This window comes from Gekko japonicus, unplaced genomic scaffold (genome assembly GCF_001447785.1).
Source record: "Gekko japonicus isolate JY-2015 unplaced genomic scaffold, Gekko_japonicus_V1.1 scaffold335, whole genome shotgun sequence".
Lineage (NCBI taxonomy): Eukaryota > Metazoa > Chordata > Lepidosauria > Squamata > Gekkonidae > Gekko > Gekko japonicus.
Window position 1 is genome coordinate 82,089 of NW_015165840.1, and position 12,149 is coordinate 94,237.

At 44.9% G+C, this 12,149-nt stretch overlaps 1 protein-coding gene across 2 annotated transcripts in view; it reads right to left on the reverse strand.

Annotated features, from left to right (window-relative positions):
- Positions 1-8,263: 8,263 nt before the first annotated feature.
- MARCH5 (membrane associated ring-CH-type finger 5) overlaps positions 8,264-12,149 on the reverse strand; it is a 38,585-nt gene continuing 34,699 nt past the window's right edge. Inside the window, exon 6 of one of the 2 annotated variants that reach the window (XM_015410997.1) lies at positions 8,264-10,438. In XM_015410997.1, coding sequence (XP_015266483.1) covers positions 10,322-10,438 — 117 coding nt within the window. In that variant the 3' untranslated portion in view covers positions 8,264-10,321. Of the gene's footprint in view, positions 10,439-11,517; positions 11,948-12,149 lie in introns of those variants that run through there. The other variant, XM_015410998.1, reaches the window with a different exon arrangement.

Below are 12,149 nucleotides of genomic sequence, written 5' to 3' on the forward strand. Positions count from 1 at the left end.
TGGTGGACAAGGCCTTGTCCTGTGGCAAGAAAACTTGTGCTGCAGTGGAGTCTAACCAAGCGCCAATAAAGGGCACTTGCTGAGAGGGAACAAGGTTTGATTTCTTCCAATTAATTCATAAACCCAACTTCTGGCATGTCTCCAGGGCTAATGATAATTGTGTCTGAAACTCAAGCTTAGAGGGGGCTGTAAGGGACCGCCTCTCCCCATACATTCCCCCAAGAGCACTGCGATTGGGGAATCTCCATCGCCTGGAGGTTCCAGGCCCCCGGGAAGTGAAGTTGACCCAAACCAGGGCTAGGGCATTCTCGGTGGCGGCTCCTACCTGGTGGAATGAGCTCCCGGAGGAGATCCGGGCCCTGCGGGACCTAGTGCAGTTCCGCAGGGCCTGCAAGACGGAGCTCTTCCGCCAGGCCTTTGAGGGGGAGCCGCCGCCGCCACTATTCCACCAATGATATTCCAACCATCTACCCCACATAGTGGGGATAGATGTCGCCCAATAGAGCTGGGGAAACATTCCTCCTGGCGCTCCTGCTGTGAAGAACTTGGCCGCCAGTGTGGGACGTCACCCATCTTGGATTTTATGTAAATTATCAAAGCACCAAATTTTTATGTTAAGATATAGTGTTTTTATTATGCTGTTGTTTGTATGCATATTTTAACTTCGGCATGGCCGTTTGTTAGCCGCCCCGAGCTGTATATTGGATGGGGCGGGATATAAATCCCAAAAATAAATAAATAAATAAATAGTGAATTGTCCAAATAAGAGAAGATGGAGCATCCCTGAGACCTTAGATGAGCGACCACTGTTGCCATACATGTAATAAAAACTCAAGGTGCAGTGGCCAAACCAAAAGGGAGGACTGTGTACTCGTACAGAACTAATTGAAATTAAGTATTTCCTATGCTTAGGATGAATGGAAATGTGAAAATATGCATCTTGGAGGTCCAAGACAGGGAACCAACCTCCTGAATGAGCAATTGTAAAACTGAGATCAAGGAGACCATTCTGAATTTACAAGGCCTGAGGAAGAAAGAGGGTTGAAATCTTGAGTGGTATTTGGGTCTGTAGGAAGAGGCTTGGGTCTGGGTTATCCCAAATGATCGGCCCATCTGATGATTTTTCTTAATCTGTTGGAGGAACTCATCAGTCTTAGACGAAAACAAGGACAAAAGTTAAGTCCTCCACATGAGGCTGTGTCTCCGGTGGGACAGCTGTTGATCGTAGCCAGGCATGTCTCCTCAGAATTATGAAGGAGGCCATAGTGTGCTGTGAAGCATCGACCGCATGTCTGCCGGCATTTAACAGTAGTTTAGATAGCCTGAGGGCTTCTGTTTGGATAACTTTGGTCAAAGACTTCTTGTCATCAGGAAGTTGTTGCAAATAAGGGCTGATCTTCTCCCATAAAGAGGGCTGATCTTCTCCCATAATAGCTTGGCAATTTGCTATCCTGAGGTTTAAGGATGATGAAGAGTCAGTCTTGCAGCTCAAGGCATCGATCTTTGTGCCCTCCTTATCAGCTGGGGTTGAATGTTGCGCCCACTCTTTGCTTAGCTCCTCTGCTAGTAATGAGGATGGGGCGGGATGGGTAAAAAGGAAGGGACAGCCTTCTTGCTGAACCCTGTACATATTCTCAACATCACAAGATGTGGCAGGAATGGAAGACGGTTTTTCTCAAACAGATTTTGTCATTTCTAGGATTCCTTCCAGGAGTGGGAAGGCTACAATCCTTGGTGTGTCAGGGTAGAGTCACCCCAGGATCTTGTCTTTGGGTCTAGTGTCCATTGAAATGACCTGGATGTCCAAAGACTGTGCCATCTGAACCATCTGCTCTGAGTAAAGACACAAGTCTTCACTTGGAGACACGGGGGTGTGATCTTGCACCACATCATCAGGAGATGGTTCTGAAGCGATGCCAGAATTTGCAATGGACCTGCAGTCTTCCTCCTCCTCAGAACCATAAATGGCTGGACCCGAATGGGGGGTCCAGTATGTAGGTGTATGCAGTCTCTCCATCAACTTTACATTATGACTTCTCAGTTCCGTCTGTGGTTACAGAGAGTATGGCCATTCTCTATAGCACTGAGTGGGATGGAAGCATGATTATTGGTGCCCTGGACCTGGAAGTGCCCACAGAAGTGGTGGGGCAGGAGACATAGCAACATGTTCTGAAGGGGTGGCCAGGTCACATACCAATGGAGACCGTGCTGGAGAAAGGCCGCTAGGAAAAAAGGTGCATGGGGTAGTATGTTTGCTGACCTCAATAAAAGTCTTTGGAACTGGTTCTTTCAGGCCTTTCAAAGCCACCCCTTTTGATTCCAAGTGAGTTGGATCATTCAATACTGACCACTGGGTCTTGTGTTTAGATTTTTATCTGTGTTTCTTCGGTGGTGGTTCCAATGAGGACCTGGCTGGAGCCCATTCTGGTGTCCCGGAACATCTACGGTTTGGATCCAACTGAATTCAGTGATGGAGGATGGGAAATGCAGTCAGCGACTGGTTTGAGGGCTGAAAAGACAGACTGTTCTACTGGGACAGATGTCTTAGTTGCTGGGTTAACAGAAGCAGATAAAGTCTTCTCCCTTAAGGTGGCCTTGAGGTGAGAGGCATAGTCCGCACGGGTCTTCGAGGTAAATTACTGACAGATCTTACATGCTGTTATGTTGTGGTTGTCCCCAAGGCACAAAAGACAAATGGAGTGCTTGTCCATTTTCATAGAGCAAGAGGAATATTTTTTAAATAGACATCTTTCTTTCTTTTCTTTTTTACAAAAATACAGGAGCTAAATAGGAATGTTCTTCTCAAGGTGGCAAAGAGAGAATTGAGGGAGAGAGAGGAGGCCCTCCCCAAAGCATGTGACCATTAGGCAGGAAAACAGCCCTAATGACTCTGCTCTCTTACTAGGCTAGCTAGAAATCTTGCGGTGGCTGGCCTGTGCACGTGTGGGACTGCATAGAACAATGACAGTGAATCCCAGGCGGCAGGAAGTCAGCTGATATTTCAGTCTTCAGTTGGAGAAGGAGTATCCGCTTATCTTCAGCTTGTCTTCCTACCTCCTCTAGCTATGACAGATCTGTTCTCCAGGGCTCAAAGACTGCTTTCTTTCTTCATGTGCTTCTTGTTAACTTTGTTTCTTTGTGGGCTTTTTAAAAAAGGGTCTTCCTTTTATTCTTCAGTCTGTTTCTGTCCCCTGCCCCCGCTTCTGGTGCTGCAGCCCTATCTTCCAAGAAGCGGAAAGCACTCTGCTCTGGCAGTACAGGAAGGATGATGATGAGGAGGAGATTGGATTTATACCCCACCCTTCACTTGGAGTCTCAGAGCAGCTTACAAGCTCCTTTCCCTTCCCCTCCCCACAACAGACACCCTACAAGGTAGGTGGGGCTGAGAGAGCTCTTTCCAGAACTGTCCTTGAGAGAACAGCTCTGAGAGAACTGTGGCTTGCCCAAGGTTATCCAGCAGCTGCAAGTGGAGGAGTGGGGAAACAAACCCAATTCTCCCAGATTAGAGTCTGCCCACTTAACCAGTACACCAAACATGCTGTTGCAGCCAGCCACTCCTCTGCAGCAGCTGTGAGGGAAGAAACCCAGATAGCTCTGACTGAGTCAGAGGGTGAGGAAGGCAGGCCAGATCCATTCTGGCACCAAAGCACAGGCATAGTTCAGCGGCCTGAACAGGCGCAGGGTGACTGCCTGGGCCAGCACAGCACAAGCAGGGACAACTACAATGGCATGTCTTCTTCTGGAGCCTCAGCAGCTACAGAAGGCAGCACAGTGAGACAATTGCAATAGTGGTGGTTGCACTTGAAGGGATGTCTCCCGTTAGTGCCTTCTCAGTCCCACCTGAACTACAGGCTTGGAGGGAACAGTTTATGGCTAAAGAAATGAAAAGGGGGGGGGGACTAGCTTTGAAGTGGCAGCAGTGATCTATCTTTGTCCCCATGCCTCCAAAAAGCAGTAAGATAGCGTGAGTAAGCTAGTAAGAGCCAGTGCGGTGTAGTGGTTAAGAGCGGTGGACTCTAATCTGGAGAACTGGGTTTGATTCCCCACTCCTCCACATGAAGCCAGCTGGGTGACCTTGGGTCAGTCACAGTTCTCTCAGAGCTCTCTCAGCCCCTCCTGCACATGGTGAGGTTGCACATGCTCCCCACCAAGGTGGTCTCCGACCAGGGGACCCAGTCCATCTCCCAGTTCTGGGAGGAGCTGATGAAACTAATGGGAGTGGAACAAGGCCTTAGCAGCGCTTACCATCCGGAAACCGACAGCCAGACAAAAAGAGTTAATCAGACTTTGGAACAATATCTGCGTTGTTTTGCCAACTATCAACAGGACAATTGGAATGACTTGTTGCCCCTAGCTGAATTCTATTATAATAATACTTATCACTCTTCCACGGGGACGTCCCCGTTTAAGGCGCTGTATGGTTATGACAGCCCACCTGTCCCATTTCTGGAAGGGGATACGGACATGGGGCCGGGGGATGCTGCTCAATGGTGTAAACAATTGCGGGACTCTTGGCCTCTCCTGTGTAAGACTTTGACAGCTGCCAAAGAAGTGTATAAAGCGCAGGCTGATAAGAGAAGGGTGGAGGGTTGGGCTCTACAGCCTGGTGACTCTGTGTATGTTTCTACTAAAAATATCAAGATGTTACGGCCAAGTCGGAAGTTGGGTTGGAAATACATTGGGCTGTTTAAGGTTAAAAGGATCATCAATGATGTTGCTGTACATTTGGACTTCCAAAAAATTTGAGAAAATTGCATTCTGTATTTTATTTTAGCCTCCTGAAGAGAGATTCGGGTTCCAGCCCCTGGCGTCCATCGAAACTGGTGCCCCCTCCTATCATGATTGAGGGCGAGGAGCATTATGAGATATCTAAGATTCTGGACTCTAAGATCAAACGGGGAAAGTTGATGTATTTGGTTGAGTGGGTGGATTTCGGACCCCAGCACCTCGAATGGGTGGAAGTAGGGGATATTCAGGCCCCTGGACTGTTGCGACAGTTCCATCGCGACTTCCCAGACAAACCGGGAGACCTCCCGGAACGGTCGGGAGCTGATTTTAGAGAGGGCAGTATGTCAGCTACCCTGCCATGGGGGTTGGGTAGCTCGGTCTGTGTCTGGTTAACTGCTACTGCATTCCTTTCTGTGCTTTTTCTGCTTTGCATCGAAATGCTTATCTATACAGATGTGCAGGAGGAAGTTGTATTGTCTGGATTATTCCTAGGTGCCGTGGGAGAGTGTTGGTTCTCAGCTTTAGCTACCTAATGGTCTCCAAGCTTTATCCCGCGTGCGGGAGAGTGCCTAATTGGCTGGGGGGAGGGTTGCATACAAATACCCTATATATCCTATTATGCCCATGGGGCCGCCGCCATTCTTAACAGTGCTTATGTTACTGCATCTATAGCTCTGCAATAAAAGTATTACCGTTCCTGAATGTGTGTACTTCGTTGTTGGCTGTGGGTTCTGACACTTACCTCACAGGGTGTGTATGTTGTAGGGAGAGGAAAGTAAAGTGATTGTAAGCTGCTCTGAGACTCCTTCAGGTAGTGAAGAGTGGGGTATAAAAACCAACTCCTCCTTCTTCACAGTAAGGCCATTGGGAAGACAAGCGTCATCTCCTTTTTCCCCCTATGATGGCAAGGCAGGGCCCCATAATCTCTTTTTTATTCTTCATTTCCCTGTCATATGACCAGGAATTATGAACCTGCCTCAATAAGATATATATCAGTGAGTTGGATTCAGAAACGGACAAGGAAGGGGAGGTGTCCAATGATGACTTCCATCTCTACACAACCAACAGCTACCTTGTTCTCTCAGGCCAATTCCATTTTCTGTCTCGGTACACTGAGGATTCTTATGCCCTCTGCCTAAGAATCATCTAGGAATCCTTATGAGGGGCAAAGGGATGAGGGGAATGCTGAGGTTCTCCTGGCCCCATGCTTATTTCCAGATCTAAACAGTGGGGTCTATATTTCCTTTCCCCTAGCAGTTCGAAAGCAAGAAATTGCAAGTAGATAAATAGGTACCACTTCAGTGGGAAGGTAACAGCATTCCGTGCGCCTTGGTGTTTAGTCATGCCGCCCACATGACCACGGAAACATCTTCGGACAGCGCCGGCTCTTCAGCTTTGAAACGGAGATGAGCACCGAAACCCTAGAGTCGGATTCGACTGGCTTTCGAGCAAGGGAACCTTTACCTTTTCTTATTTTTCACTATGGATGTCAAGGAAAAGTGGGTCAATCCAGCCAGCAGCTTCACATAGGTCACACCAAGGACCATATGTCTTTCCTCCCAAAATGTCCAAGTTGTTTCTAATCCCAGCAGTGGACACTTCAGTTTGTCCAAACTGGTTGTTTGTCCAAAAATGGCAAGGGCTCTGGAGATGTCATCTGTAGAAAAGCAGCCAGTTTGGTGTATTGGTAAAGTGCACGGACTCTAATCTGAGAGAACCGGGTTTGATTTCCCACTCCTCCACTTATGGAGGTTGGTTCCCTACCTTGATCCAGTCAACCTAGCCTCACAGAACCAGGCCACAGTAATCCTAGGGTTAGAATTTATAGTGACATACTTTACATGGGATAGATTTTCTATTTATATGGATCTTATACATAAATGGGACTGCCCGACAACTCAGAAACGTTATCTGGCACTGGGACATAATGCACATGACATCTGTAGACAATGCCATAAAATGTTTGTGTAGATATTCTTGATAGGTGGCAGGGTTAAGGAAGTTAGCAGGGAGGGGGGGAAAGTGTGTCTGTGTGGAGTGACAGAGTAGAAGAACCAAAAAGAAAGAACAAGATGAGTAGCTGTGTTAGTCTGTCTGTAGCAGTAGAAAAGAGAACCACAAAATTTGTTACTTTTTAGGTGCTCCTGGACTCTTACTCTTTTTCACTGAGAAACAGCTGGGAGTGAAGTGTTCTGATTGGATGAGAAGATGTGACTGAGGGAGGAGATTTTATACACAGACATTAGAGGGAGGTTAAGACAGAAGGGCAATTAGTTTTAGATCTTTTTAGGCAGGGCTAGGGTAGATAGGTAGGGTTCTGTAAAGTGAGGTAATAAAAAAAGATATTAGTAATAGGATTAGGAAGGTTTATTGTATATTTTGAACTTTTTTCTCTCTGACTGATATTGCATTTTTCTCCAGTATTGTGAGAGAAGTGAATGGCTGTTCTGAACTTTATCTGTTTCTTAAAATAACATTTGTTCTTATTCAATTTATTTTATAAACACTGTGTCCTCCACAGTTCTTCAGAACCCTAAGAGCCTACGGGGAGGGCGGGATAAAAATCTAAATAATAAATAAATAAATAAATAAGACTAATGGTTTGTCTTTGTGGTCTCTGTGCATCACCTTTAAAAGGTATTTTCACGTGTCAATCTGTCCACAGCACAGAAGATACCTTCGTTTTGCCGAAGGGAACAAACATGACCAGTGCAAGGCCTATCAACTGCCCTGCGGGTATTCACCAAATGTATGGCAGTAGTGACGTCATATCTCCACAACAAAAGTACCAGTTTCAGGTGAGCAACCTGTCATTTCAGTAGTAACGCTCATGCTGGTCAGACTTAGTGACCAAATGGGGATTTAACTGGATGTGGATCCAGTGTGATATTGGTGGCAGTGTAATCTGTGGGAACTGAAAAAGACAGGGAAACAGAAGCCAGTGTCAAAAGGTGCAAAAACACTGCTGCCTGATGAACAGATAACATCTATTCAACAATCAATGTCCTATGCACCAGAGAATTTGCTCCTGTTTGTTAGAACAGGTGGAGTCGGCCTCCCATATATTACTCCATTGTCCTAAGTACGACGAAGAGAGACAGCAGTTGTTGATACCCCTTCTCTCACATCCTAGTAAATATAATCCTAGCTCTAAACTATTGCTTTTAGATAATAATTCAGACACTATGTGGTTCAGTCTTTAAATGACGTATTGACTTAACAGATGATAGAATTAAATCCTAACATACTTTTCTGTATTTGACAACTGATGAATGGACATCACACGCTTAAAGAATGTAAAAAATGTTTTATTCAATCTATTCTAGTATGTGATCATAAATTTCACTACTAAAACATTTTAACAGCACAGTAACCAAGGTAATATGCTTTTGCTATTGAAATTAAAATTCCATACTCTTCACAGTACATTTGTAATCATAAGATATACAATATTTTCAGCAATTTTCAAAGACAACATTTTACATTAGAACAAATTCCAAACCCACTAATTTTCATGGTTAGATTCTATAAGATAGAATTTAAAAACCAGCAGATACAAAGGGCTGGTGTATATACAGTGAAGACTGCTGAGAAGGTGCCTCCTTGCCATGAGAATTTCTGCAAAAAATGTTTCATAGCACTGAAAACCTATCTTATAGAAAGTCAGCATCTTGTAAGATCCTGCTGTATATAAATATATATCAAAAGTCCAATTGCAACTTAAACTTAATAGCAATTTTGTTCCTAAATTAAAACAAGAAACTAAATTGTCTTCTTGTGCTTTATATTTTTCACATAAACCAGTGCTGGAATACTAGTTGGTCATTATATACACTTTTTATACACTCTAATTACATTTCAGTATTTAAAGTAATGCTTACTATGCAAAAATCAACATAATAGTTCTTTAGCATACATTATTGCAATCAAACATGAAGCCTCTTTCCTCACTTGCTTCATTTCTGGTGAAAAACTCTTATTTACTAGTACGTACAAAGAAGGAAAGCTTATTTCTTTTCTCCATGCATTAGATACACTGTTTGAACATAATTTTGAGAGCTTGAAAGACACTTAATGGTTCTTTAATCCTGCCAAAACAAATACCACCTGTAAACCCAGGATGATTGCTGCATATTGTGTGGCTACAGCCTGAACCACACTAATGAACTCCGATATTTAATATTAATATGCAACATTTTTGTGGTCAAGAAAAAAAGTGTGACTTTAGTGTATCATTTATTCACCTCAACTCTGTCATGTACTTGAGTCTTTTACTGGTTGTAAGGGACTGGAGAAGCCCCCTGCCCCCAAAAAGTCCTAGGCTGCCTTATCTAAAGCTCAGCTAAAATCAATGGGACACGCTTTCAAAACAGATGTATTGAGTGCCAATTGAATCACAAACATTTTACAGCTCAGAAACTATGCTTTGGATCCAGTGGTTTATTTCTACCAACAGAAGGGGGGCATTTTCACCCCTTAGAGACCCCCAATTTGCTACTTATGCTGTCCTCCAGAAGCAGCATTTCAGGGAGCATTTTGGGCTACAGCAGAAGAAGGTGCCAAAGAATGTCCCATTCTACGGACGGAAAACCCTTTTCCTATAGAAATTACCTCTTGGTCCAACCTTTTAAATCTGTACCTTAGACATCAGTATTCTCAGTGTTCATATCCAAGCATTTATATTTTCTTTTAGATATGGCTATCTACTGCCAATACTGGGTTTTGAACCTTTGCTTCTAGATTTAGCTTGAGGGGATGATTCCACTCTTTGGCTGAGATTCCACAGCACAGCACTAACATTGCAGCTCTTTACAAACAGACTGTGGATCAGTTTTTCAATTTCACAGGTGGTACACAGAGTCAGTTATAGAGAGAACCACTTGCAGTAAAACTAAAGAGCTAAAAAAAGTTTCTTAAAAAAAAAAACCTTTAAACAAAAAATGAAGTTGTGGGAATCCCAAGTGCTTCTCAAAACTAGGCTTGCGTATTTACGCTTTTTTATCAGTCTGGGCTGTTCTGATGGGCTACATGAACCAGCCAGAAAATGGACTCAGCTGTTATCATTAATTTGAATGAATTTCTGACTTCCAGTTTATTGTTAAGCTACATCTATGAATAAAGGATTTTATTAACTGACATTCCACCATTTCACTTGGCAATGAACCATCAAATGTATACTTTTAAAAGTCCTATGATATTGGCCCACATAGCAAAGTACCGTGCATCTACTGCAATAAGCATACAAAAGATAACGCAATATGGTCTGCACATAACTTATGAACTTTACAACTGTTTTGACTCTTGTCTGGAAAGAAGGCAACATTTGCCTGTCAGAAAAAGTTTTGGATGTCTTCTGCCACAAAGAAAATGCACCAAGGAAAATACAGATCACATTCATAAGGCTCAATAACTAAGGAGGTTTTTACCTGGCCATGTCCTTTATTATTCTATGTAGAAAAAACGAACACAAAAACAAAACACACATAAGCAGCATATTGTCCAACCTCCACTTCTGCAGGCAAGCAACAGAGTTGGTATAATGCTGCCAAATACAGCAGACGAGACTGTACAAATCATATACATCGACAGACTTTTACGCTCCTTCTTGCTCGGGATAGTTCAAAATTTTCCGATGCGCTTGTCGCAAATATTGCTGCTGTTTGAAATAAACCTTGAAAGCTCCTTTTATAGCAACAAAAGCAATTCCACCCTGAAATAAAAGTGAAACAATTATTCCAAACCTACAATACAATCTCAACATTTTAAAAAATATATAACTACATTGCATGCACGCACACACAATTGTCAAGCAGCATTTCCTTCGAAGTTAAGCTAATTAGAGGAATTCTGTGTAAACAATGAGGCACATGGTTCCTTGTCACAATGCAATATTAGAATGTTACTCTTACATAAAAATATTCCATGCTTGGTTTACACATTCTTTTAGAAGTTATGACTGCATATTTAAAAAACCTGCAAAGTGCATTTATTTCAGAATATTTTTGAGCTAGACAGTACATTCTTTTTTTAAAAAAAAATACTACTGTTATGGGAAGAGCAATCTTGAGCCGGCCGGCTGGCCACAATGCAGCTGTGGCACCTTTGTCTCCCTAAGAGGATAGTTACAGAGTGGCTCAATCGGAGAATAAGCGCCCCAACAATGTTGCTGGCCGCTGCATTCTGTTCTGGTGTTGCTGTGAGGTGGGTGTGACACGACAGGGCAAGCAGCTATGTGCTGTCCGAGCCCCTCATTTGCATACAAAAAAATCTACAAGGCAGCTGAGACCCAGATGGGCCAAGCAAACCTCCATAGGAGACTGCCCTCTGAAATGGACCATCGCTGCACAGGAGCATAGAAGTGGCAGTCCCTTAAGCCAACAGCATCGTTTGCACAATGGTTCCTGGATGGATCTTCAGCACACACTGGCCCCCTGCCAGGGGAAGTCCATTAGGGAGTGTCCACGCCATTCGCATCTGTGCTCACTGCCAAGGCAGGACATTCTCCCCCCAGGGCGTCCCCTCATGGTTCATGGCACGGCCCTGCAGTTTTGGGGTGTGCAGTCTGTGCTTTTGGCTGGAGGGATGGCGGCCTACTGCACAGCTTTTCCCTTCTATTCATCTAAGTCTGCCACTGTGGCAGCATTATTGTCAGAATGGGCCCCCCACTATGGTTCCATCTGCAAGGACTGTGCAGCTTGTGCAGCACCCCCCACACGCTCCCACCCCCTATAGTCCGCAACAAACATCAACACTTGGGATACACACAATGGATGAGCTTTATTAGAGGGAACCTGGGACAACAGAATGGTAAGTTTGGGAACAAGGTGTTGATGTGCGGAACTCCACTCAGTCCTTTGGTGCTAGAGGTGCCTTCCCGATGGGAAGGGCCAGGAAGCTGGATGTGTCTGCGTGCTCCCAAGGGCCGGCTTCTGCTGCAGAGAGAGTACACATCTGGCTTCACGGATGGGGTGACACCTCTCTCTGTTGGATCGGCAGCTGCGTACGGGGAAAACATACAGTAGAGCAGCCACTGGCATTCCTCACTGGCAGCTTGTAGGGCATTTGGCAGTTGCAGCCGCCCCATTTGGAACTCCAATGCTGCAAGGGGGAACCGATGGGTGGCTGAATCCAGACCATCCACACCTGATCCAGCATCCTGTCAGAACCTCCATGTGTATCTGGAAATGCACTTTGTCAGCATCATCAGGGCATTCTGCACCTGCAAGGAAAGGATTTGGCCATCAAGTGGGATCACTCGGCACTCAGGTTGGAGGGGCTCCCCACCCACCGGCATGTTTTGTGCAGGGGGAGTGCTGCCAATGGGCAGGGCACGCAGCCTGGTGCGGTGGTGCCACCTTCAGACCCCTCCCCCAGCAGCTGCCCTGGCAAAAAGAACTGCCTGTTGTGCATCTGGGGGAGTG